General features: G+C 39.5%; 2 protein-coding genes across 2 annotated transcripts; both read right to left on the bottom strand.

Moving 5' to 3' along the window:
• Positions 1-7,511: 7,511 nt before the first annotated feature.
• ovm (oven mitt) lies at positions 7,512-8,188 on the bottom strand. The gene is made up of 2 exons (XM_073965491.1): positions 8,076-8,188; positions 7,512-8,012 (listed from the first exon to the last, which is right to left on the bottom strand). Exons 1-2 carry the CDS (start codon positions 8,166-8,168, stop codon positions 7,512-7,514), a joined length of 594 nt encoding a protein of 197 aa, XP_073821592.1. The 5' UTR covers positions 8,169-8,188.
• A 26-nt stretch (positions 8,189-8,214) lies between these two features.
• LOC141395406 (uncharacterized) lies at positions 8,215-25,644 on the bottom strand. The gene is made up of 5 exons (XM_073971221.1): positions 25,484-25,644; positions 12,103-12,749; positions 11,851-12,025; positions 11,572-11,785; positions 8,215-8,871 (listed from the first exon to the last, which is right to left on the bottom strand). The coding sequence occupies exons 2-5, from the start codon at positions 12,742-12,744 to the stop codon at positions 8,655-8,657; spliced, it is 1,248 nt and encodes a 415-aa protein (XP_073827322.1). The 5' UTR covers positions 12,745-12,749; positions 25,484-25,644; the 3' UTR covers positions 8,215-8,654.
• Between the last annotated feature and the right edge of the window lie 1,098 nt (positions 25,645-26,742).

The raw sequence follows: 26,742 nt of genomic DNA, 5'->3' as shown, positions 1-26,742 counted from the left end.
TTTATAGAGAAGGTGCAGTCTTCGCATTGGCAGACGTACTTGAAAAGTACAAGGCCGCTATTACTGCCATACAGGAAATACGATGGATTGGGAAAGGCGTCACAACAACACCTAAAAGTGACGCACTGTATTATAGCTGCCATGACGTAAAGCATGAGTTTGGTTGCGGATTTGTAGTTAGTCGGAGGTATAAACATCTGGTCTCCAGCTTCACCCTAGTGAATGAAAGACTTGCTGCAATTCGATTAAAAGCTAAATTCTTCAACATCAGCTGTATTTGCGTTCATGCTCCCACTGAAGACAAGGACGAACAGACGAAAGATATATTTTACGAGCGCTTAGAAGAAACATATGACCGTTGCCCTGCCTATGACATTAAAATCATTCTAGGCGATTTTAATGCCAAAATTGGAAAGGAGAATATCTTTGGCCCCACAGTCGGGAAATTCAGTCTCCACAGTGAAACATCTGACAATGGTATGAGGCTGATAGACTTTGCAGCAGCAAGAAACATGGTAGTTAAGCATACCGATATTCATAAGGGCACCTGGCTCTCGCCAGATTAAAGAACAAGAAATCAAATTGATCACGTTGTGATATATGGAAGACATTCATCAAGCGTGTTGGATGTACGATTGTTCCGAGGTGCAAACATAGACTCGGACCACTACCTTGTTGCAGCAAAGGTACGTACCAGATTAAAGGTAGCAAACAAAGTGCGAACAGACACAACACGGAAGTTGGACATCGGTAAGCTGCAATCACAACAGATAGCCACAGTATATTCCACTCAACTAGCCCAATTGCTTAATCAAGCACTCCTCGTCCCGATAACATATCAGGACAATGGCAAAACATTGCCCACTCCATGCAAACAGCCGCAAAATCAGTACTTGGATTCCAGAGACCTCCACAAAGGAATTCATGGTATGACCAGAAGTGTCGTGCTGCTACCGAAGAGAAAAATGCGGCATATAGAGCTACCTTACAATCAGTAGCAACGCGTAGCGCACGAGAGAGATATCGGGAGAAAAGGAGAGAAGACAAACGTCTTTTCCGCAAGAAAAAGAGAGAAATGGAAAAGCGGGAGTGTGAAAAAATCGAGATCTACAGGAGTCAGAATTAATTCCGAAAATTCTACCAAAGAGTGAAACATCAAACTGATGGCTTTGGCACTGGCACTGGCACATCCTCCTGTAGAGAACAGCAAGGTAATTTGGTAACGGGTACAGATAGTGTACTCGGGATATGGAAAGAACATTTTTCCAAATCGCTGGTATCCAATATTAGCGAAGACAACGAAGATACCACAGATCCAATCCCAGAATATGATATTGAATGTATACCGCCCGGCCAAGATGAGGTAAAAACAGCAATAAACCGGCTGAAGAATAATAAGGCAGCATGAGTCGATGGCCTACCAGCCGAGCTGTTCAAATCCGGAGGCGACACGCTGATAAGGTGTATGCATCAGCTAGTTAGCTCCATCTGGCAGGAAGAATGCGTACCCGACGATTGGAACCTGAGCATCCTGTGTCCCGTCCATAAGAAAGGAGATAAGACTTTATGATCCCTATTGCCTTCAAGATAGTGTCAGGGATATTGTGCGAACGAAATTATTGGACCATACCAATGCGGCTTTAGACCAATGTCGTGCTTTGATATTGTTAAAGTTACGAAGTTTTTCGGCAATTCACACACACGCGACCCCAACGCAACGAAAGAGCACACAAAGGAGAGCAAATGTCATGTGACCTTTTCAACATCCTGCTAGAAAAGGTTATATGAGAGGCAAACGTCAAAAGAAGTGGCACAATCTACACCAATAGCCACATGTTACTTGCTTATGCTGATGATATAGACATCATGGGACGATCAGTAAAAGAAGTAACCGATATCTTTATGAAGGTCGAAGGAGAATCTGCTAAAGTGGGTCTGGCGGTAAACGGCGAGAAGACCAATTTTATGGTGTCGACGCGTCCATTGAGATCGGACCAACTGTTGAAGTTGGTTCCTATAATTTTGAGGTAGTAAAAGACTTCGTATACTTCGGCACCGCCGTAAACACAACAAGCAACATCAGTTGTGAAATAAAAAGAAGAATTGTATTGACCAGCAAATGCTACTTTGGCTTAAGTAAGCACTTCAAAAACAAAGCCGCTTTACAAGACACTGATACTACCCGTGCTGATGTATGGTTCCGAAGCCTGGGTACTTGCGCAAGCAGATAAGGCAGTGTTTGAGAGAAAAATTCTTCGAAAGATCTACGGACCGATCTGCGTTGACGGTGAATATCGACGTCGTATGAACCATCAATATAGTTAAACGTATCGAGATGCAGCGATTGCGTTGGCTAGGTCATATAATAAGAATGAGCGATGATGAACCCGCTAAAAAGGGGTATAAATTCGAGCCACATGGCGGTGCACGCAGAATTGGCACGCCAAAGAATAGATGGCGCAAACAAGTGGATGAAGAGATGACAATGCCCGGTATTCCAGAAAGCGAAGCACTAAACAGAGAGAATTGGAGATCTTTTCTTAGTTCGGTCTATGGAACAAATGTTCTGTAATGAGCCAGCTAAGTAATAAGTTATATTGGGTTACGAAGTTTATATCCTTAAAGAAACTATTATTACATATACATACACCTGTTACAGTTTTAGTTTTAGATGACAAAAAATATTCAGCAAATGTCACATAAATTACACTGGAGGAATATAAGAAGTAAATTTGGTAGCCCGGGAAGCTGCTCCCGCTCTTAAAATTGTGGTAAGCCGTGATATTTGCTTAATATGCGTTTGTTTACCCTATATATCAGGGTATTACATAGTAAATAGCTATTATTAAATTTTGAAACATAACACAAAATTGAAATATGCCTAAAAATATACTTTTGTTTTTGTACATAGTCTTCATTTTGCCAGAATAGAACAAACAGATGTACATCTAAAACCCCAAAATGTCAAATGTCAAAATGTTATATTTTAGAGTTTATATCTTTTTTTATTTTTTATATTATATATTTTAACTTTTATGTTTTATTGGTAAAAGCAGACCCCGGTCCGCGTTGCTGGCCCGTCGTAATGAGTTTTAATGACAAATTTTTATGGACTTTAGAGATACATATAATATATTTAAACAATAAAACAGGCATGGGCGGGTCTTTAGGCCCCAAAGAAGTACCTTAATTGTAGATTAATCCGTAAATTTTTAAACCGATATATGCGTATTTTTTTGCTAATATAGCGTTTTTATACCCTTAGAAGGGGTATATGTATACACTTTCATACGGCTAATATGTGGATCATAGAAATAATGGTTTTAGACCCCAAGTATGTTTGGATGAAATGTGTTTCAGACAATTTGGAGTTGATTAACAATGTCCGTCCGTCTGTCTGTCTGGTTGATGCGCACGATAACTCTCGAACGGATGAATCGATTCGTTTCAAATTTTGTCCAAACTTAGTTTAAGTTCGAAGATGAGCTATATCGTCCCACTCCTTCCGGTACCTTCCCCACAAATGTTCCAAAATGTTCGGAAAATTTGTGGGCACGATAACTATTGAAGGGAGTAACCGATTTGGTCCATACTTTGCACATCGTGAAATTTCTACCAGACTTAGATGAGGTTCCAATATTTACTCAATCGGCCCACTACTTCGGGTACCTCCCACACAAAATGTCGGATAAGTTCAGTTTAGGACCTCTTCTCGATTCCCTTTGATTTTTGTTGCAGCAACTTGTATTCACTTCCCCCCATACGACGGTACAAGTTTTATCAGGGGCAAGTTCATACTACCTGAGAAAATAGCCGGAAAGGTGCAAAAAGCCCCTATGACACCTTGTGTAGTGGTTGGAGCGCATGATAACTCTCGAACGGAACTGTCGATTCAGTCCAAAATTTGGCCTTCGTAATATTTTATCAAAACATAGTTTAAATTCGAAGATGGGCTATATCGGTCACTCCTTCAGGTACCTCCCCCACAAAACTTCAAAAATGTTCGGAAAAAATTTGCGCGCGGTAACTCTTGAAGGGAGTGACCGATGTAACCCATACTTTGCACATCCTAATATATCTACCAGATATAGGTCAGGTTCGAATATGCACTATATTTGTCTATTCCTTCTGGTACCTCTCACACAAAATTTCGGATAATTTCACCTTAAGACCTGCTCTCGAATCACTTTGATTTTTGTTGATGCGATTTGCATTCGCTACCTCCATTACGACGGTAAAAGTTTTTTTCAGGGGCAAGTCCATATTTCTTGAGAAAACAGACCAAAAGGTATAAAAAAAACCCTATGTCACCATATGTGGCGGTCGGAGAACACGATAACTCTCAAACTGTTCAACCGATTTGGTCCAACATTTGGTCTTCGTCATATCCAATCCAAACTTAGTTTCATGGACAATACCGGTCCACAACTTTCGGTACTTTTCCCCAATATTTAAAAAATGTCACTAAAATGCCAGGACGATATCACTTGAATGGGGCAACCAATTTGGTCCAAACTTTGGATCTCCTAATATTTCATGAAAATTTAGTTTAACTTCTAAAATGGCCCATATCGGTCCTCCCTAAGGGTACCTGCCCTACAAAAGTTCAACATTTGTGTCTTAGTGTAGTTAATTCCTAATCCACATTTTTGTCGGCAAGTTCAAATGTCCAAAAAGGGCCACAAAATTCTGAAGAGGCCTTAAATACATTGGATCTGTCTAGAGGTAAAATTTTCGCTTCACATTGGCTGAGGGTATATATCGGTCGGCTTTGCCGGCTGACACTTTTTTACTTGTTTTTTAAAATACCGCCTAGTGAAAGTACCCCGCCCCCTATGGGATTCAATAAAATATGTAGCCTGTTTGCCCTGTACATTTTTAGGAAAATCGATGCAGTAGTTTTTGCAGAAAAACTTTAAATTAAAATGAATATTTAAAAAAGTGGGCGCGGTAATATTTTCTTTCCATAAAACCTAAGTTGGGTTATGACGGCATTTGATTTTTATTCATAAAGTTGTTTTTAAATATTGCAAAGGGAAGTACCACGCCCCCTTCGAAATTTTAAGAAAATATGCATCCTATTTTCACCGGACGCCATCCCTGTACATTCCCGGAAAATTTTAGGAAAATCGGTTCAGTAGTTTTGTAAATGTAACATATTCTAAAAAGTGGGCATGGACAAGTCTTTGGTTCCTAAAAAAGTAGGTAAGGTCAGAGACACAAACACAATTGTCTCGCAAATTAATTTCCATACCGATACATTCGTAATTATTTTAAAAATAACTTCTTTAAAAAATAGGGTATAGGGGAAGTACCCCGCCCATTCCGAAACTAAATGTGTAGCCTATTTTCACCGGGGGGCCATCCCTGTACATTCCGCAACAATTTCAGGAAAATCAGTTCAGTAGCTTTTGTAGAAAAGATTAAAATTAACAAGTAAGAACGTCGTTAAGTTCGGTCGGGCCGAACTTGTTATACCCTCCACCACGAATTGAATGGAAGTAAAATGGTAAAAATGGTTTCGGTAAAATAATGTGTCTAACTTCCAAAAAACCAAAAATATGAAGGAACCGCACTGTGGGGGCTATATAAAGGCGCTTTGTACCCTCAACGAAGACTAACTACCAAATTTCAGCCATTTAGGTGAGACCTTCAAAATAATTAAAATCAGGTGGTACGGGGGGGGGCTACGGGGGCTATTGAAGGCGTGGACCTACATAGACAAAATTCTGGGGAAATATTATAACCCCAAGACTAAGTACCGAATTTCAGCCATTTCGGTGGAATAATGAAGCTAAACCCTACAAAATACCGAAAATCGGGAGGTACCGTTCTATGGGAGCTATATGAATGCGTAGACCTATACATACCAAATTCTGGGGGAAAGTTGTTTACCCCCAACGAAGACTAAGTACCAAATTTCAACCATTTCGGTGTGATAATGAAGCTAAAACCTTCAAAATACCGAAAATCGGGAGGTACCGTTCTATGGGAGCTATATGAATGCGTGGACCTATACATACCAAATTCTAGGGGAAAGTTTTTTACCCCCAACGAAGACTAAGTACCAAATTTCAGCTATTTCGATGAGATAATGAAGCTAAAACCTTCAAAATACCGAAAATCGGGAGGTACCGCTCTACGGGGGCTATATGAAGGCGTGGACCTATACATACCAAATTCTGGGGGAAAGTTGTATACCCCAAACGAAGACTAAGTACCAAATTTCAGCCATTTCGGTGAGATAATGAAGCTAAAACCTTCAAAATACCGAAAATCGGGAGGTACCGCTCTATGGGGGCTATATGAAGGCGTGGACCTATATATACCAAATTCTGGGGGAAAGTTGTATACCCCAAACGAAGACTAAGTACCAAATTTCAGCCATTTCGGTGAGATAATGAAGCTAAAACCTTCAAAATACCGAAAATCGGGAGGTACCGCTCTATGGGGGCTATATGAAGGCGTGGACCAATATAAACCAAATTCTGGGGGAAAGTTGTATACCCCAAACCAAGACTAAGTACCAAATTTCAGCCAATTCGGTGAGATAATGAAGCTAAAACCTTCAAAATACCGAAAATCGGGAGGTACCGTTCTATGGGGGATATATGAAGGCGTGGACCTATACATACCAAATTCTGGGGGAAAGTTGTTTACCACCAACGAAGACTAAGTACCAAATTTCAGCCATTTCGATGAAATAATGAAGCTAAAACCTTCAAAATACCGAAAATCGGGAGGTACCGCTCTATGGGGGCTATATGAAGGCGTGGACCTATACATACCAAATTCTGGGGGAAAGTTGTATACCCCAAACGAAGACTAAGTACCAAATTTCAGCCATTTCCGTGAGATAATGAACTAAAACCTTCAAAATACCGAAAATCGGGAAGTACCGCTCTATGGGGGCTATATGAATGCATGGACTTATACCAACAAATTTCAGGTGGAAAGCCCAACGATAACTAAATACCTAATTTCAGCCATTTTGGTAGGATAATGAAGCTGAAACCTTAAAAATACCGAAAATCGGGAGGTACCGTTCTATGGGGGCAATATCAAAACGTGGACCGATATATCCCATTTTCAATACCAACCATCCTGCCAATAATAAAAACTTTTGTACCAAATATTGACTCTCTATCTTTAAAATTGCGAGCTGTATCTTGATTTCAACAGACAGACGGACATGGTGAAATCGACATAGAATTTTATGCTGATCAATAATATATGCACTTTATAGGGTCTCCGACGAACATTCCGACGTGGAGGGTATAAAAATTGAAAAAGTGGGCGTGGTTAAATTTCCTTTGTTATGGCGAACATTTCACAAAAATAATTTTCCAAATAGGTCCAGCCGTTCTCAACTGATGCCATTACCAACGAACGACATTTCATTTATATTTATAAAGATTAGCTATAGAAATTTATCGGTAGTTTAATTGCAATCCCAAAACCATAATTTATTTATCATTCACACAAAAATCAATCTAATACATAATAACCTTTTATTCTTCTTTACACGATTTCTTAATAATTTTCACATTCATTTTATATGTTGTCAAGGGTAGCAGGCTCTTGTTCTTTAACTCCTCATACATACCACCCAATATGGTATAGCTAACTTTGGGACGATAGAGAAATGATATAACTGGATTACGGCTACCAAGACGCATATTACCCATGACATAATATCCAGGCTTCAGAGGGCAATCAAATGACATATTACTTTGCTTCATGGCCGATATATAAGCCTGCTTAATTATTGGGGCCTTACTAAACATGGCAACTAGATCGCATATTCTTGAGGTGACATTATACATGGTGGTAGATGGTTTCTTATCCTCTCGAACTATAATGCGAAATTTAGAAACTGGATAAGCTATTTCGCGATTAACTGTTGTTTCCGAATGAACACTACCCTGTTCATCGAAAGTCATGTTCACAACGAAGTCTGGGCGATTATCTGTCCAAGAGTTATTAAAGAAAACCAATTGATAGCATTGTCCCTGTTGCGGGGGAAAAAGGTGAAATTATATATTGGTTTTGGGTCCAATGATCGATCATCTTACCTCTTTACCAAATGATAATTCCAAACAATGAATTAGCAATAATGTGGTAATTACTACAAGTGAGGGATGAATTTTAGTTCTTGTGTATTCCATGGTGTTGCAATGGCCATTAACTGCATTAGGTTTCAAAAATACCAAATTTTATATGTTTCTTTTGGATATTTCATCAAATTACATTTTAATTATATTTTTGTTTTCAATAACCAGAATCTGATAATTCGGATTTCTAATTTTAGACAAATTATTGTATTTACTATATTGTACGGTTGTGACCCAGCAATTTTGAATTTGCCTTTCGAATTTGGAATAATGAATCATCGATATTTGTTAAAGGCAAACTTTTGTGGAGTGGTTAGTGTATAAAACTAATTTCCTTACCAATTATTACAAATTCATCAGTAAATAATATTAGTTCTGTCTGTTTAATTTTGGTTTTCGCATACACTAACAATTAAATATCATTACAATTATTGTCTTTTACTTGTTGCACTTTACTTTTACAAAAATTTTACTATTTTGTTTTACATTTTGTTTACTTATAATTAAAACTTTATTGCGTCATAATTAAAACTAATGATTTTAGTCTTTATATAAGAGCTTGAATTTTTCAGCCAAGCGTATAATCTCAATAATCTTCTCTTTGATTTTCTTTCCACCAACATTTTTGCTCATTACATTCATGTCCATATCTTTGTAATCATCCGGCATTGTGCTGTTATCGGCTAACAAAATTTTAGTCATAAATGTGGCATGACAAATTTCAACGGGAGCACTGCGGTGAATTTCCTTCATGAAACTGGAAATAAAGAAGGTTATAAATATTTCTTAAAAACAAATAAAAAAGAATCAGCTCCTCAGGATATTATTTAAAAATTTGAATAGAACGCTTTTTAAAAAAATAATTTAAACAATTCGACAGAAAGCTCCTCAAAAATATTATTTTAAAAATCCACGAGTATTGGCCTGATAGCCCCTTAAAACTTACTTACTTAGCTGGCCCATTACAGAACATTTGTTCCATAGACCGAACTAAGAAAAGATCTCCAATTCTCTCTCTGTAGTGCTTCCCTTTCTGGAATACCGCGCCTTGTCATCTTCCACTTGTTTGCACCATCTATTCTTGGGCCTGCCAATTCTGCGTGCACTGCCATGTGGCTCGAATTTATACGCCTTTTTAGCGGGTTCATCATCGCTCATTCTTATTATATGGCCTAGCCAACGCAATCGCTGCATCTCGATACGTTTAACTATATTGATGTCAACGAAGATCGATCTGTAGATCTTTCGAATAATTTTTCTCTCAAACACGCCTAGCACTGCCTTATCTGCTTGCGCAAGTACCCAGGCTTCGGAACCACGGCACGGGTAGTATCAGTGTTTTGTAAAGAGTTATTTTTGTTTGACGAGTTGTGGCTTTGTTTTTGAAGTGCTTACTTAAGCAAAAGTAACATCTGTTGGCCAATACAATTCGTCTTTTTATTTCACAACTGGTGTCGTTTGTTGTGTTTACGGCGGTGACGAGGTATACGAAGTCTTTTACTACCTCAAAATTATAGGAACCAACTTTAACACCATCAACTTGGTCTTCTCGCCGTTTACCGCCAGACCCACTTTGGCAGATTCTCCTTTGACCTTCATAAAGTTATCAGTTACTTCTTTTACTGATCGTCCCATGATGTCTATATCATCAGCATAAGCAAGTAACATGTGGCTATTGGTGTAGATTGTGTCACTTCTTTTGACGTTTGCCGTTTGTTTTGAAAAGATCACACGAAAGGCTGTCTCCTTGCCTGAAACCTCTGAAAACTCTTTCCTATTTTAACTGAAGATCTTGTGTCAGTTAGAGTCATTTTACAAAGCCGAATAAGCTTTGCGGGGATACCAAATTCCGGCATTGCTTGGAATACCTTTGAACGTAGCGGGCTGTCGAAGGCTGCTTTATAATCGACAAAAAGGTGATAGGTGTCGATCTGCATCTCTTGGGTCTTCTCCAAGATTTACCGCAGGGTAAATATCTGGTCAATGGTGGACTTGCCAGGTCTAAAGCCGCATTGGTATGGCCCAATTATCTCGTTGACCATAGGCTTTAGTCGTTTGCACAATATCCCTGACACGATCTTATAGGCAATCGGGAGTAGACTTATGCCCTTATAGTTAGAGCATACAGTCTTATCCCCTTTCTTATGGACGGGGCACAGGATACTCAGGTTACAATCGTCGGGTACTCGTTCTTCCTGCCAGATGGTGCTAACTAGCTGATGAATACACCTTATCAGCGTGTCGCCTCCGGTATTGAACATCTCGGCTGGTAAGCCATCAGCTCCTGCTGCCTTATTATTCTTCAGCCGGTTTATTGCTGACTTTACCTCCTCTTGGCTGGGTGGTATACATTCAATACCATCTTCTGGGATTGGATCTGTGGTATCTTCGTCGTATTCGCTGGATACCAACAGGTTTGAAAAAATCTCTTTCCATATCCTGAACACACTATCTGTATCAGTTACCAGATTACCTTGCTGGTCTCTCAGGAAGAGATGCCTGTACCAAAGCCATCAGTTTGATGCTTCACTATTTGGTAGAATTTTCGGACTACATTCTGGCTCCTGTACAACTCGATTTTTTCACACTCCCGTTTTTCCAACTCTCTCTTTTTCCTGCGGAAAAGACGTTTCTCCCCTCTCCTTTTCTCCCGATACCTTTCTCGTGCGCTACGTGTTGCTACGGATTGTAAAGTAGCCCTATATGCCGCATTTTTCTCTTCGCTAGCAGCACAACACCCCTGATCATACCATGGATTCCTTGGTTGAGGTGTTTGGTATCCAAGTATGGCTACGTTTAACCGGGTGCGTACCTTTGCTGCAACAAGGTAGTGGTCCGAGTCTATGTTTGCTCCTCGGAACGAACGCACATCCAACACGCTCGATGAGTGTCTTCCATCTATCACAACGTGATCAATTTGATTTCTTGTTTTCTGATTTGGAGACAACCAGGTGCCCTTATGGATGTCGAGATGTTTAAATCTGGTGCTGCTAACTACCATGTTTTTGCCGCTGCGAAGTTTATCAGCCCCATGCCATTGTCAGATGTTTCATTGTGGAGACTGAATTTTCCGACTGTTGGGCCAAAGATATTTTCCTTTCCAATTTTGGCATTAAAATCGCCTAGAATAATTTTAATGTCATGGGCAGGACAACGGTCATATGTTTCTTCTAGGCGCTCATAAAATATATATTCGGTCTGTTCGTCCCCTTAAAACCATTATTTAAAAAATCCACGAGTATTAGCCTATTAATGCCTCCAAAATATTCTTTAAAAATACACGATTATTGTTTGAGAGCTGCTCAAAATTAAATTATAAAAAATCCACGATTATTGGTTTGAGAGCTTCTCAAAAAATTCTTTCAAAAATCCACGATTGTTGGTTTGAGAGCTGCTCAAAAAATATTCTTTAAAAAATCCACGATCATTGTTCCATGCGATTTCTTTTCTTACTTACCCCAATAACGAATACTGCTCTGTGGGCACATTCACGGATTTCAAGCAATCAATAAAGGCATTATAATACAATATTAAAAATTCATCCATATGTTCCTCCAATACGGGAACTTCCACACTGGAGAATAACAAGAAGATAATGTCATGGGCCACACTTTCATATTGGGCAATTTGGAAATCAACAAATTTAACTTTTGTGGCAACACCATTTTCATCTGAAATAAAAATGGAAACAATCTTATTAAAATAACTTCAGGTGGATATGGGATAAACTACAAACCATATTTCAACATTAAATTATTGATCCATAAATCACAATGGGAAATTGTGGTGTATAAATCATCTTTGGCATCTGGTTGGGATAGAAATTCATCATATTCCTTCATCAGTTCCTTGAAACGGTTAATGTAGTTCTCATTGTTGTCGGTGGCAATGGCAATTTCCTTGTAGAGATCCTAAAGACAAAATAAGAGGGAAATCAGGTTGTAATTTTATCCGAAATTCCAAGCAGTACCAACCAACAAAACCTTACCGAATCCATTGTCTCCTTCATTTCTTGTGGCATATTATTCATATTAAATCTGTGGAAATATGGTCTAATATATTTATCGAAAAACTCCGGTTTCTTGAGTCTCAAGGCTATGGGCAAGGCATGGAACTTGGCCAATTCCAAAAGAATAAATTTGGTTTGTTCCAAATTGAAAAATACCTGGCGATTTCCAGCCTTAAACCCAGATGTTTGTAAATTCTCCTGCAACAAAAGGGCATCACGATCAACTTTCTCCGCATCGGGATTGAGAGAAATCCTGCTGCCATAGTATTTTGGAAAACCATCAAAAATTTCCGTCTCGGGAATACCAGCTTCCAATTGTATATCACGTAAGGCGGAACTTAAATATTTGTAAACAGCATTTTCCGTTAGACAGGTACGCTCAGGTTGAAACATTTGCCAGAATAAATCATTTGTAATGGGTGGCAATTTTGCAATCAAAGGAATATCTTCAGTTTCACCTGAAGGCTTCTCAATATTTGCCGTCAGCGCCAACATTACACTGCCATAATTATCACCAGGTTTGGTGAGATAACGACTTGTATATGACACCAATTTACCACCATTCAAATGGGGTTCTAGTACCGAAGCAAGATCAGCAATTCTGGGTACTTCCGCAGCCATGGTTACTAAAAGGGAATAGATGGAGGAAAATGTTTGTAAGTCATAAATTGTTAAAAAAAAACTTAAATAAATTATATCATTAAATCAACGCTGAACAATCTATTACGGTTATCAGCATACATACACTTGAGAATATACATATAAACATAGTTTTTCTGTAAAAAGGGAAAAGAGACTAACGAGGTTATGTTACGAGTTAGAAGGATAAAAATGGATAAGCAAAGTTACCCAGCAAACAAATCGACATACGAACCCAATATTTTAATATGGTTATGTCACCAGAAATACGTAGTTACTTTTTGGCGGTACCCGCAGAATTGGTAGAATGAGACTTCGATGGAGTATAGAAGTAGAAGACTAATTATTATTTATTTTAATTCCTAATTGGGAACGAAAAAGGAGCACATAGAGGAAATCTTAGTTTAGATTATGTTCTATCTTAGTTTAGATTATGTTCCACCTTTGTTAACTTCGTATACGGGTATCGTTAAGAAAGCACGTCTTTGTTCCCGGTAATTTGGACGAGTAAGATGTATTCCAATGTGTTCAAACTTCGTTTAAACCATTGCAAAATGTGCTAGAAGTTAGATTATATTTGAACCCTCTTAATGTAGACCACATATAATTATATCTTGAAGTCATTCTATATTTAACGTTACTGAATTGTACTTATTTCACATCTCCTCTTTGCTCTATGTTTTTATCTTTGCTTTACCAGAACTCTTCTCTTTCAATAAAAATCACTTCTCTTGCACTAACCGACTGGTAAGCATCTCTTCTCGTCTCTAACGTTTTTATATTTAATAAATTGAATAACGCTTTATAACGTCTATTGAAAAAAACTAACTCTTGTGTTTTACTTCTCTCCTCATTTCACCGCAAATTATTCCTCATTGGCTATGAGGAATAATTAATATCAAAATACAGCCCACTCTGCTCGTTGATGTTCCTGTTGGATTATTTATGTGGCTCTACCAACAAGACGTCAACTTTATTCACAATGTCTGCTACAGCAGCCACTTGTGTGACGTTATGTATGGCAAGTTTACCTCTTCCACGGTGGTCACTGCATCGATGTCTTGTACCTAGATCATTGCCTTCGGTCTGTCTTTCTTCTACTGTGGCTGCATTCTTCAGAGATCAATTTATTGCCTCACAGAACTTTTCTCGTTCTCATCCTTTCTCCATCACCAGGAGGTTTTGGTTTTGCTGATGGATCTTATTGCAACATCTGCTTCCTCAGGTTTCACATTTTGCCTGATATTTTTTAAAACATCAGAATAGGACGGTTCTTTGGTCCTTTTTTTCACTTTTTGACTACAGTTTGCCATTTAGATTTGTCTGCTGTTTGGGATATACCCGGCACCACTTCTTGGAGGACTTCTGCTGCTTTCTTTTTGTGCTTCTTCTCCGGATCAGTCTCAACGGGGGTAGGCGCGCTTTTCTTGTGATGTGATGTTTGAGATATTGGTGGGACTAAACACACGTCATCAACCGCTTTTTGGACTTGCTAGCTTGCCGTTCTTTTCAGGTGCTCTCCAATTTCGCCGACAATCAAAGATTACGTCTAGTAGTTCGTCTAGTTCCTATAATCCATTCTGGGCGTCTCTGCTGATGTTCCGTTGTTTGTAATTGGGAACGAAAAGGAGCACATAGACGAAATCTTATCTTAGTTTCGATTATGTTCTGTAAAGTGCCACCTTTGTTAACTTCGTATACGGGTATCGTTAAGAAAGCACGTCTTTGTTCCCGGTGATTTGGACGAGTTAGATGTATTCCAATGTCTGCTACAGCAGCCACTTGTGTGACGTTATGTGTGGCAAGTTTACCTCTTCCACGGTGGTCACTGCATCGATGTCTTGTACCTAGATCATTGCCTTCGGTCTGTCTTTCTTCTACTGTGGCTGCATTCTTCAGAGATCAATTTATTGCCTCACAGAACTTTTCTCGTTCTCATCCTCTCTCCATCACCAGGAGGTTTTGGTTTTGCTGATGGATCTTATTGCAACATCTGCTTCCTCAGGTTTCACAATTTGCCTGATATTTTTTAAAACATCAGAAAAGGACGGTTCTTTGGTCTCTTTTTCTACTTTTTGACTACAGTTTGCCATTTAGATTTGTCTGCTGTTTGGGATATACCCGGCACCACTTCTTGGCGGACTTCTGATGCTTTCTTTTTGTGCTTCTTCTCCGGATTAGTCTCAACAAGGTTAGGCGCGCTTTTCTTGTTTTCACGTCATCAACCGTTTTTTGGGCTTGTTAGCTTGCCGTTCTTTTCAGCTGCTTTCCAATTTCGCCCATAATCATAGATTACGTCTAGTGGTTCGTCTTATTCCTATACTCCATTTTGGACGTCTCTGCTGATGTTCCGTTGTTTGCTAATTGCCTCTCTCATTTTCCGTAGGACAATGTGGCACTTTGCGAGAGCTTCCTCCTCCGATGCTCTCATTTGGAAAACGAACTCCTGCTTAGTCCCGGTCCATGAATTTAGGCGTTCTTAGATTGAATGCCCCACTGCACCAATTTCATGATTTTACTCTACTATGGAACTCGATCTAGAAACGCATAACTTATGATATTTTTCTAATGAAATTCACGCTAGTGTGGACCGGGACTTAGGGGAGTTATAAGGTGCTGCTGTTGTTCGTGCTCCTGTATTTTGTTCTAAGGTTTGTTCATGGCTCTGTGAACATTCCACTGGTTCTGGTGCTACTGTAGGCGAGTTCACCGTTGTGCGCCTGGTTCTAGAACTCTTGCGAAATACAAGTTCTCCTTGAGGATTTCAACTCAGAGCCATTATCTTTACTCGTGAGACAGTTGCCCTTCTTTGACCCCGAGGGTGCCTTTGCAAGCAGTGAGGTCTTCTCGAGGTTGTACCTAGATCATTGTCTTCAGTCTGTCTTTCTCCTACTGTGGCTGCATCCTTCAGAGATCAATTTATTGTCTCACAGAACTTTTCTGGTTCTCATCCTTTCTCCATCACCAGGAGGTTTTGGTTTTGCTGATGGATCTTATTGCAACATCTGCTTCCTCAGGTTTCACATTTTGCTTGATATTTTTTAAAACATCAGAGTAGGACGGTTCGTTGGTCTATTTTTCTACATTTTAACTACAGTTTGTCATTTAGATTTGTCTGCTGTTTGGGTTATACCCGACACCACTTCTTGGCGGACTTCTGCTGCTTTATTTTTGTGCTTCTTCTCCGGATTAGTTTCAACGGGGCTAGGCGCGCTTTTCCTGTGATGTGATGTTTGAGATGTTGGTGGGACTGAACACACGTCATCAACCGCTTTTTGGACTTGCTAGCTTGCCGTTCTTTTCAGGTGCTTTCCAATTTCGCCGACAATCATAGATTACGTCTAGTAGTTCGTCTAGTTCCTATAATCCATTCTGGGCGTCTCTGCTGATGTTCCGTTGTTTGTAATTGGGAACGAAAAGGAGCACATAAGAAAATCGTATCTTAGTTTCGATTATGTTCTGTAAAGTGCCACCTTTGTTAACTTCGTATACAGGTATCGTTAAGAAAGCACGTCTTTGTTCCCGGTAATTTGGACGAGTTAGACGTACTCCAATGTCTGCTACAGCAGCCACTTGTGTGACGTTATGTACGGCAAGTTTACCTCTTCCACGGTGGTCACTGCATCGATGTCTTGTACCTAGATCATTGCCTTCGGTCTGTCTTTCTTCTACTGTGGTTGCATCCTTCAGAGATCATTTTATTTTTGTCCTTCTTCTCCGGATTAGTCTCAACGGGGCTAGGCGCGCTTTTCTTGTTTTCACGTCATCAACCGTTTTTTGGGCTTGCTAGCTTGCCGTTCTTTTCAGCTGCTTTCCAATTTCGCCGATAATCATAGACTACGTCTAGTAGTTCGTCTAGTTCCTATACTCCATTTTGGACGTCTCTGCTGATGTTCCGGTGTTTGCTAATTGCCTCTCTCATTTTCCGTAGGACAATGTGGCACTTTGCGAGGGCTTCCTCCTCCGATGCTCTCAGTTGGAAAACGAACTCCTGCTTAGTCCCGGTCCATGAATTTAGGCGTTCTTAGATTGAATGCCCCACTGCAGCAATTTCATGATTTTACTCTACTATGGAACTCGATCTAGAAACGGATAACTATGATATTTTTTTAATAAAATTCACGCTAGTGTGGACCGGGACTTAGGGGAGTTATAAGGTGCTGCTGTTGGTGGTGCTCCTGTATTTTTTTCTGAAGTATGTTCATGGCTCTGTGAACATTCCCCTGGTTCTGGTGCTACTGTAGGCGAGTTCACCGGAGTGCGCCTGGTTGTAGAACTCTTGCGAAATACAAGTTCTCCTTGAGGGTTTCAACTCAGAGCCATTATCTTTACTCGTGAGACAGTTGCTCTTCTTTGACCCCGAGGGTGCCTTTGCAAGCAGTGAGGTCTTCGCGAGGTTGTACCTAGATCATTGCCATCAGTCTGTCTTTCTTCTACAGTGGCTGCATCCTTCAGAGGTTATTTTATTGCCTCACAGAACTTTTATCGTTCTCATCCCTTCTCCATCACCAGGTGATGGATCTTATTACAACATCTGCTTCCTCAGGTTTCACATTTTGCCTGATATTTTTTAAAACATCAGAGTAGGACGGTTTCTACTTTTTGACTACAGTTTGTCATTTAGATTTGTCTGCTGTTTGGGATATACCCGGTACCACTTCTTGGCGGACTTCTGCTGCTTCCTTTTTGTGCTTCTTCTCCGGATTAGTCTCAACGGGGCTAGGAGCGCTTTTCTTGTGATGTGATGTTTGAGATGTTGGTGGGACCAAACACATATCATCAACCGTTTTTGGGCTTGCTATCTTGCCGTTCTTTCCAGCTGCTTTCCAATTTCGTCGACAATCATAGATTACGTCTAGTGGTTCGTCTAGTTCCTATACTCCATTTTGGACGTCTCTGCTGATGTTCCGTTGTTTGCTAATTGCCCCTTTAATTTTCCGCAGGACAATGTGGCACTTTCCGAGGACTTCCTCCGCCGATGCTCATTTGGAAAACGAACTCTTGCTTAGCCCTGGTCCACTGGCGTGAATTTTATTAAGAAATTTCATGATTTTAGGCATTCTAAGATCGAATTCCTCACTGCAGCAATTTCATGATTTTACTCTACTATGGAACTCGATCTAGAAACGCATAACTTATGATATTTTTTAATAAAATTCACGCTAGTGTGGACCGGGACTTCGGGGAGTTATAAGGTGCTGCTGTTGGTGGTGCTTCTGTATTTTGTTGTGAGGTTTGTTCGTGGCTCAGTGAATATTCGACTGGTTCTGGTGATACTGTAGGCGAGTTCACCGGTGTGCGCCTGGTTCTAGAACTCTTGCGAAAAGCAAGTTCTCCTTGGGGGTTTCAATGTTCATCATTTTGGTGGGTCCCAACTCAGAGCCGTTATCTTTACTCGTTAGGCAGTTGCCCTTCTTTGACCCCGAGGGTGTCTTTGCAAACAATAAGGTCCTCGCGAGGGCTGAAACATGACCTTATGAGCACTTGTGTTTTAATGAAATTCACGCTAGTGTGGACCGGGACCTAGGGGAGTTAAAAGGTGCTGCTGTTGGTGGTGCTCCTGTATTTTGTTGTGAGGTTTGTTCGTGGCTCTGTGAACATTCCACTGGTTCTGGTGCTACTGTAGGCGTGTTCACCGGTGTACGCCTGGTTCTAGAACCCTTGCGAAACGCAAGTTCTCCTTGGGGGTTTCAATGTTCATCATCTTGGTGGGTCCCAACTCAGAGCCGTTATCTTTACCCTTCTTTGACCCCAAGGGTGCCTTTGCAAGCAGTAAGGTCCTCGCGAGGGTTGAAACATGACCTTATGAGCACTTGTGTGCGTAGCCAGGCCAATTAAATGACCACGAAATGAGCGACAAGCGAGCAAGCCCAAAAAAGCGGTTGATGATGTGTGTTTAGTCCCACAAACACTTTAAACGTCAAAACACAAGAGAAATTCGCAAAGAACCGTCCAGATGCTGTTTTAAAAAATATCAGAAAAAATGTGAAACCTGAGGAAGCACATGTTGCAACAACATCCATCAGCAAAACCAAAACGGGAACAATCGTCATGGTGATGGAGAAAGGAGGAGAACGAGAAAAGTTCTATGAGGCAATAAAATTATCTCTAAAGGATGCAGCTACAGTAGAGGAAAGAAAACCGAAGGCAATGATCGAGGTACAAGACATCGATGCAGTGACCACAATGGAAGAGGTACAACTTGCCGTACATAACGCCCCACATGTGGTTGTAGCAGACATTGGAGTACATCTAACTCGTCGAAATCACCGGGAAGAAAAACATGTTTTTCTAACGATACCCTACACAGAACATAAGCCGAACTAAGATATGATTTCCACTCCTCTATTTGCTCATATTCGTTCCCAATTCGGAATAAAAATAAATAATAATAATTCGTCTTCTTCTCGTTTACTCCATCGAAGCCTTATCCTTCCAATTCTGGGTGCAACGCCATGTGGTCCGTATTTATAGGTTTTTTTTAGTGGATGCTTCATCGCTCATTCTTATTACAAGACCTGCCCAGCCCCTGCCAGAATTAGCGGAGAGTGTCACAGTTTGCCAGACAAAACGAACGTGTCACCTGATCTGAGAAATGACGCCACCAGGCAACCTGTCGTCTCACTTGGCTTAGATCATCTCCCCCTAATTGTTTACATCAGCAGATCACCTCTGAACGCCGCACTTTCATCTATCATGGGAAAGCTAAATGACCTAGTTTCAGAGAGTTCACTAATCAACGCTTCAAAGATCTGCTTATTCCTTCTGATGTTCGGGTAGCAGAAAGGACGTTTTGAGACTCCATCACTATTGCAGCCGTTCGCCATATATCTGCTGTTCGAATACCCGAAGTGAGGTCTAACTTCCCAGCTGAGGCGTCTGGATTAGCAAATTAGTGTGATGAGTTTCGTCGTGCCAACCCCACTAAACCCAGAGTCAATGAGCTGACACTGGATTGTCGGTAAGCATAAGCGAAACATGCGACTAAATCATCTGAATAATTGCAACGCTGCAGCCGGAATAAATAAATCTCAAAGTCACTCTCAAACCCTTGAAAGAAGGAAGAGAGGACATCAGTCACGTTTGGCGACGTTAAGCTGACTGAGCACCCCTGGAGTGACATGGAGATTCCAAAACCGCCGATTTTTAAAGATTTATTTGATGCAACCAAAACACTCACAGGCATGTATTTTTAAGGAATATTTTTTACTGGTATCCAAACACCCGAAGGTGTGCATTTTTAAAGAATATTTTTTGTGGCGCCCAAACACCAACATGCCTGCAATTTTGCAGAATATTTTTTCTGGCGCCCAAACACCCACAGGAGAGGATTTTTACAGAAGATTTTTTTCTGGTGGGTTTTACAAAATATTTTTCCTGCTGCCCAAATACACACAGGCGTGAATTTTTAAAGAATGTTTTTTCTGGCGCCCAAACACATAAAATCATGGTTTTCCTGGCGCCAAAGCACCCACAGGCGTGGATTTTTAAAGAATATTTTTTCCTGGTATTCAACACCGCAGTCGTGGATTTTTAAAGAATATTTTTTCCTGGCATTCAACACCGCAGTCGTGGATTTTTAAAGAATATTTTTTCCTGGTATTCAACACCGCAGTCGTGGATTTTTAAAGAATATTTTTTCTGGTGTTCAAACAACGCAGTCGTGGATTTTTAAAGAATATTTTTTCTGGTGTTCAAACAACGCAGTCGTGGATTTTTAAAGAATATTTTATCTGGCACCCAAATATCTACAGGAACGGATTTTAAAGAAAGAAAATCAAAGCTTCAGAGATCTGCTTATTCCTTCTGATGTTCGGGTAGCAGAAAGGACGTTCTGTGACATCATCGCTGCTGCAGCCGCTCGCCGTACCTGCTGGTCGAATACCCGAAGTGAGCGTGATGAGCTTCGTCGAGCCAACCCCAGTGACACCAGAGTCAAGGAGCTGACACAAGAAGTTAACAGATTGGTCGGGGAGCATAAGCGGAAGAAGTGGCTAAATCATCTGAAGAATTGCAACGGTGTGCAACGGTTATGTCACTCTCGAACCCTGGAAAGAAGGAAGATTGCACCTCAGTCATGTTTGGTGACGTTACGCATGATCACTAATCCGAAGAAGTTAGTTATCGACAGTTTGTTGAGCAACCTGATAGTGACAGGACGAAGAGAAGACTACAACGTCCTATCAAAGGATGAAACACCACAATTTACAATGCATGATGTGAATGAAAGACTTGCTGCAATTCGATTTAAGGCTAAATTCTTCAACATCAGCTTTATTTGCGGTCATGCTCCCACTGAAGAAAAGGACAAACAGACCAAAGATATATTTTACGAGCGCTTAGAAGAAACATATGACCGTTGCCCTGCCCATGACATTAAAATCATTCTAGGCGATTTTAATGCCAAAATTGGAAAGGAGAATATCTTTGGCCCAACAGTCGGGAAATTCAGCCTCCACAGTGAAACATCTGACAATGGTATGAGGCTGATAGACTTTGCAGCTGCAAAAAAACATGGTAGTTAGCAGTACCAGATTTAATCATCTCGATATTCATAAGGGCACCTGGCTGTCTCCAGATCAGAAAACAAGAAACCAAATTGATAATGTTGTGATAGATGGAACACATTCATCGAGCGTGTTGGATGTACGATCGTTCCGAGGCGCAAACATGGATTCGGACCACTACCTTGTTGCAGCAAAGGTACGCACCCGCTTAAACGTAGCAAACAAGGTACGAACAGGCACAACACGAAAGTTAAAAAAAAACATTGTTCCACAACATCCCATACGGGAAAAGGGAGACTTCTCTCATATCAATGAGTGCACCCCGATTCATATTTAGCTCAATGATATGGGACCTACTGTTTATCGCCGAGTCCGAACGGCGTGTCTTAAGACGCCACTTATGGAGAAGTTTTTCAAGGCTGAAATACTCAGGAAATGTCGCCAACATTACTGAGGGGTATTTTGCCACCGTTGAAAAATGTTTGATGTTGCCTGGCCGGGGAATCGAACCCCCGACCTTCTGTGTGCAAGGCGGGCGTGCATACCATTGCACCACGGTGGCACCCACGAAAGGTAGACATCGGTAAGCTGCAATCACAACAGATAGCCACAGCATATTCCACTCAACTAGCCCAATTGCTTAATCAAAGCACTCCTCATCCCGACAACATATCAGCGCAATGGCAAAATATTGCCCACTCCATGCAAACAGCCGCAAAATCCATACTTGGATACCAGAGACCTCCACCAAGAAATCCATAGTGTGATCAGGAAGGAGTGTCGTGCTGCCACCGAAGAGAAAAATGCGGCATATAGGGCTACTTTACAATCCGTAGCAACACGTAGCGCACGAGAGAAATACAGGGAGAAAAGGAGAGAGGAGAAACGTCTTTTCCGCAGAAAAAAGATAGAAATGGAAAAGCGGGAGTGGGAAAAAATCGAGATGTACAGGAGCCAGAATGAAGTCCGAAAATTATACCAAAGAGTCAAGCATCAAACTGATGACTTTGGTACAGACACATCCTCCTGTAGAGACCAGCAAGGTAATTTGGTAACTGATACAGATAGTGTACTTAAGATATGGAAAGAACATTTTTCAAAGCTGTTGGTATCCAATAGCAGCGAAGACGGCGAAGATACCACAGTCCCAATCCCAGAAGATGGTATTGAATGTATACCGCCCAGCCAAGATGAGGTAAAGACAGCAATAAATCGGCTGAAGAATAATAAGGCAGCAAGAGCCGATGGCTTACCAGCCGAGCAGTTCAAAACCGGAGGCGAAACGCTGATAAGGTGTATTCATCAGCTAGTTAGCACCATCTGGCAGGAAGAACGAGTAACCGACGATTGGAACCTGAGTATCCTGTGTCCCGTCCATTAGAAAGGGGATAAGACTGTATGTTCTAACTATAGGGGCATAAGTCTACTTCCTATTGCCTACAAGATCGTGTCAGGGATATTGTGCGAACGACTAAAGCCTATGGTCAACGAGATAATTGGACCATACCAATGCAGCTTTAGACATGGCAAGTCCACCATTGACCAGATATTTACCCTGCGGCAAATCCTGGAGAAGACCCAAGAGATGCAGATCGACACCTACCACCTTTTTGTCGATTATAAAGCAGCCTTCGACAGCCCGCTGCGTTCAAAGGTATTCCAAGGCCAAGATCAAGGTATTCCAAGCCATGTCTGAATTTGGTATCCCCGCAAAGCTCTTCCGGCTTTGTAAAATGACTTTAACTGACACGAGGTCCTCAGTTAAAATAGGAAAGAACCTCTCCGAAGAGTTTGGTACCAAAAGAGGTTTCAGACAATGAGACATCCTTTCGTGTGACCTCTTCAACATCCTGCTAGAAAAGGTTATACGAGAGGTAAACGTCAAAAGAAGTGGCACAATCTACACCAATAGTCACATGTTACTTGCTTATGCTGATGATATAGACATCATGGGCCGATCAGTAAAAGAAGTAACTGATACCTTTATAAAGGTCGAAGGAGAATCTGCTAAAGCCGGTCTGGCGGTAAACGGTGAGAAGACCAAGTTGATGGTGTCGACGCGCAATGCGTCCATTGAGGTCGGACCGACTGTGGAAGTTGGTTCCTATAATATTGAGGTAGTAAAAGACTTCGTCTACCTCGGCACCTCCGTAAACACAACAAACAACATCAGTTGTGAAATAAGAAGAAGAATTGTATTGGCCAACAGATGCTACTATGGTCTAAGTAAGCAATTTAAAAACAAAGCCACATCTCGTCAAACAAAAATAACACTATACAAAACGCTGATACTACCCGTGCTAATGTATGGCTCCGAAGCATGGGTATTTGCGCAAGCAGATAAGGCAGTGCTTGGTGTGTTTGAGAGGAAAATTCTTCGAAACATCTACGGGTCGATTTGCGTTGACGGTGAATATCGACGTCGTATGAACCACGAGCTATATGAGCTATACAGAGACATGAATATAGTTAAACGTATCGAGATGCAACGATTGCTTTAGCTAGGCCATATCATGGGATTGAGCGATGATGAACCCGCTAAAAAGGCGTATGAATACATGCCACACGGCGGTGCACGCAGAATCGGGAGGCCTAAACTTCAATGGAGCATACAAGTCGATGAAGAAATGAAAAGGCGCGGTATTCCAAAAAGTCAAGCGAAAAACAGAGATGAATGGAGATCTTTTCTTAGTTCGGTCTATGTTCTGTAATGGGCCAACTAAGTAAGTAAGTAAGTGGTCACGAAATTTGTACACCAAAACTCGCCAAGATAAGTCCATGGTTGGGAATAGGCCCCATATAGCAGTACATCCCGATGTTCGGTATTTTGAGGATTATAGCTACAACTTTTAACCGAGCCAGCTGTAATTTGAAATTTGAGGTTCTCAATGGTTACGTTACTTGTCCACAAATACTTGAGAACATAGGTCCATGTTTTGATATAGCTCCCATAAAACGGTACCTCCCGATTTTCAGTATTTTGAGGGTTTTAGCTACATTGTTTAAAGGAACTACCCGTAATTTTGCATTTGAGATTCCCAGAAGTCACAAAACGTTCTCAGTAAAAAAATGTTTCAATATAGTTCAACTTTTTGGTATAGGCCCATTTTCGGTATATTGAAGTATCTACGGTCGAAAAATGTTTGCACCTTATAATAAGTTATAAAAAATTGCTTATGATAGATAATATAATCTCCTGGTTCTGGTTCAGAATTTTCCTCGGTAAAATTTTTGGACTTGATACAGCTGGTCTCTAAGGCTTTACTTTTCCTCATTTATAATGACTACCTTCAGCCAGAGCCAGGTTGGGAAGATTTTCTATTGTTACAAATACACTAACACTTTTTAAGTTTTAAAAATACAATTATTATAAGCACGTTCATTAATTGAGAATATCTAGAGGTGTTTTATGGGCATTTATAAACATTTCCGCCTTTAATTTAGAATTGTGGTTATCTTTAGCAAATTTGGAATACATACAAATGAATGTATTTGACATTTCATGTACATACTTTATTGATTTATCAACGATAGTCAATAACATAACACACCAACTAAAAAATGGCATTAACTGCCATATAAGAAATGCTCGTATTCACATATATTTAATCAAAAATTGATTTGACGTTATTTTTTTCCATCGTCAATATCAACATATCAACAAACAGTGGTAATGAAGATAAATTAGAATTTGTTTGTTACTGAAATTATGACTATATATACAGTATATTCCCTGATATAGGCTTCGGTACAACAATCTTACGATATTTTATTTATCGAAAATTGTTGTCTTTGTTTTCTTTATTAAAATCGATTTAAGGTCATGTTTTATTTTTCAAAAGTGTTTGCTGGGAATTCTATTTTAAATTTTGAATGGTGATTTTAAAACACAGATTTGAAAAACTTTCTTTATCACACAATTATGTAACTTTTCTATGTTTTTAAATCGTCGTCTATTATCATGGAAACAAATTTGAATCATAAATCATAAAATATGTTTGCTTTATTTTTTAATTTGTGTATTATTATTTTAACCACCATTGACCACTTGTTGGTATTTTTATAATTTCAACGTTCTTCATTCACTTGTTGTTTGTTTTCAATTTGTTTAATAAAGACGCATAACGACACCACCCAATTAATTAATCTAAACTTTACACCCTCGTTAATTTCTATTTTTTGGTTTTGGTTTCAGTTTTCGTTTTTTAACTCACGTTTATTTGATCAAAAAATTTACTCTGCTAAGGGCCAATGATCATGACACACTGTGGAACTAACTATACGAACATCAAACACCAAGCTCTTTTTTTCAAAATGAGAACAATAACAAAATAACAACAAATTGATTATGTGAAAGTAGCAGCACAGCACTAATAGACTAATAGGAGGGATACCAAATAGGTACCTCATTCAATGTTGTCCATTTAGCGTTTTTTACAAAAAAAAAAATGAGTTTTAATAGATAAACACTAATATTAGATTAAAAATATTTTTTTTAGAAACGTTGATGTTTTAAGGAATATTTTTTTCAAAGCGTGGATTTTTAAGAAAAATTTTTTCAATTCGTGGAACTTTTAAAAAATATTATTTTTTTAAAAAATATTTTTTCGAAGTGTGGATTTTTTAAAAAATACTTTTTTGAAGCCTGGATTTTTTAAAAGCGTGTTTTTTTCGAAGCGTGGTATTTTAAAAAACTATTTTTTCGAAGCATGGATTTATAAAAAAATATTTTTCCTAAGCGTGGATTTTTAAAAAATATTTTTCCGAAGCGTGGATTTTTTAAACAAACATTTTTTCGAAAAATAATTTTCCGAAGCGTGGATTTTTTAAAAAATAATTTCCGAATCGTTGATTTGTTAAACAAACATTTTTTCGAAAAATAATTTTTCGTAGCTTGAATTTTATACAAAATAGTTTTTGAAGCGTTGACCCTTAACATTTTTTTGAATCGTTGACCCTTAACATTTTTTTGAAGCGTGGATTTTTTAAAAAATATTTTTTTGAAGCGTTGACCCTTAATATTTTTTGAAGCGTGGATTTTTTAAAAAATATTTTTTTGAAGCGTTGACCCTTAATATTTTTTGAAGCGTGGATTTTTTAAAAAATATTTTTTTGAAGCGTTGATTTTTTAAACAAAATTTTTTTCGAAAAATAATTTTTCGTAGCTTGAATTTTATAAAAAATAGTTTTTGATGCGTTGACCCTTAACATTTTTTTGAATCGTTGACCCTTAACATTTTTTTGAAGCGTGGATTTTTTAAAAAATATTTTTCCGAAGCGTGGACTTTTTTAAAAATATTTTTCCGAAGCGTGGACTTTTTTAAAAATATTTTTCCGAAGCGTGGACTTTTTTAAACATATTTTTCCGAAGCGTGGACTTTTTTAAAAATATTTTTCCGAAGCGTGGATTTTTTTAAAAATATTTTTCCGAATCTCTGATTTTTAAAAAAAATCCGAAGCGTGGATTTTTTAA

Source organism: Musca autumnalis, unplaced genomic scaffold (assembly GCF_047663935.1).
Source record: "Musca autumnalis isolate F117 unplaced genomic scaffold, ASM4766393v1 scaffold_2, whole genome shotgun sequence".
Taxonomy (NCBI): Eukaryota; Metazoa; Arthropoda; class Insecta; order Diptera; family Muscidae; genus Musca; species Musca autumnalis.
The sequence above is the reverse complement of the archived record's forward strand: the minus strand, read 5'-3'. Positions and strand labels throughout refer to the sequence as shown.

Coding starts and splice junctions, on each gene's coding strand:
- ovm (XM_073965491.1), bottom strand. CDS start 8,168: ATGGAATACACAAGAACTAAAATTCATCCCTCACTTGTAGTAATTACC. Junction 8,013..8,075: donor AATTATCATTTGGTAAAGAG/GTAAGATGATCG, acceptor CCCCCGCAACAG/GGACAATGCTATCAATTGGT.
- LOC141395406 (XM_073971221.1), bottom strand. CDS start 12,744: ATGGCTGCGGAAGTACCCAGAATTGCTGATCTTGCTTCGGTACTAGAA. Junction 12,026..12,102: donor TGAAGGAGACAATGGATTCG/GTAAGGTTTTGT, acceptor TTTTGTCTTTAG/GATCTCTACAAGGAAATTGC. Junction 8,872..11,571: donor GAGCAGTATTCGTTATTGGG/GTAAGTAAGAAA, acceptor CTTTATTTCCAG/TTTCATGAAGGAAATTCACC.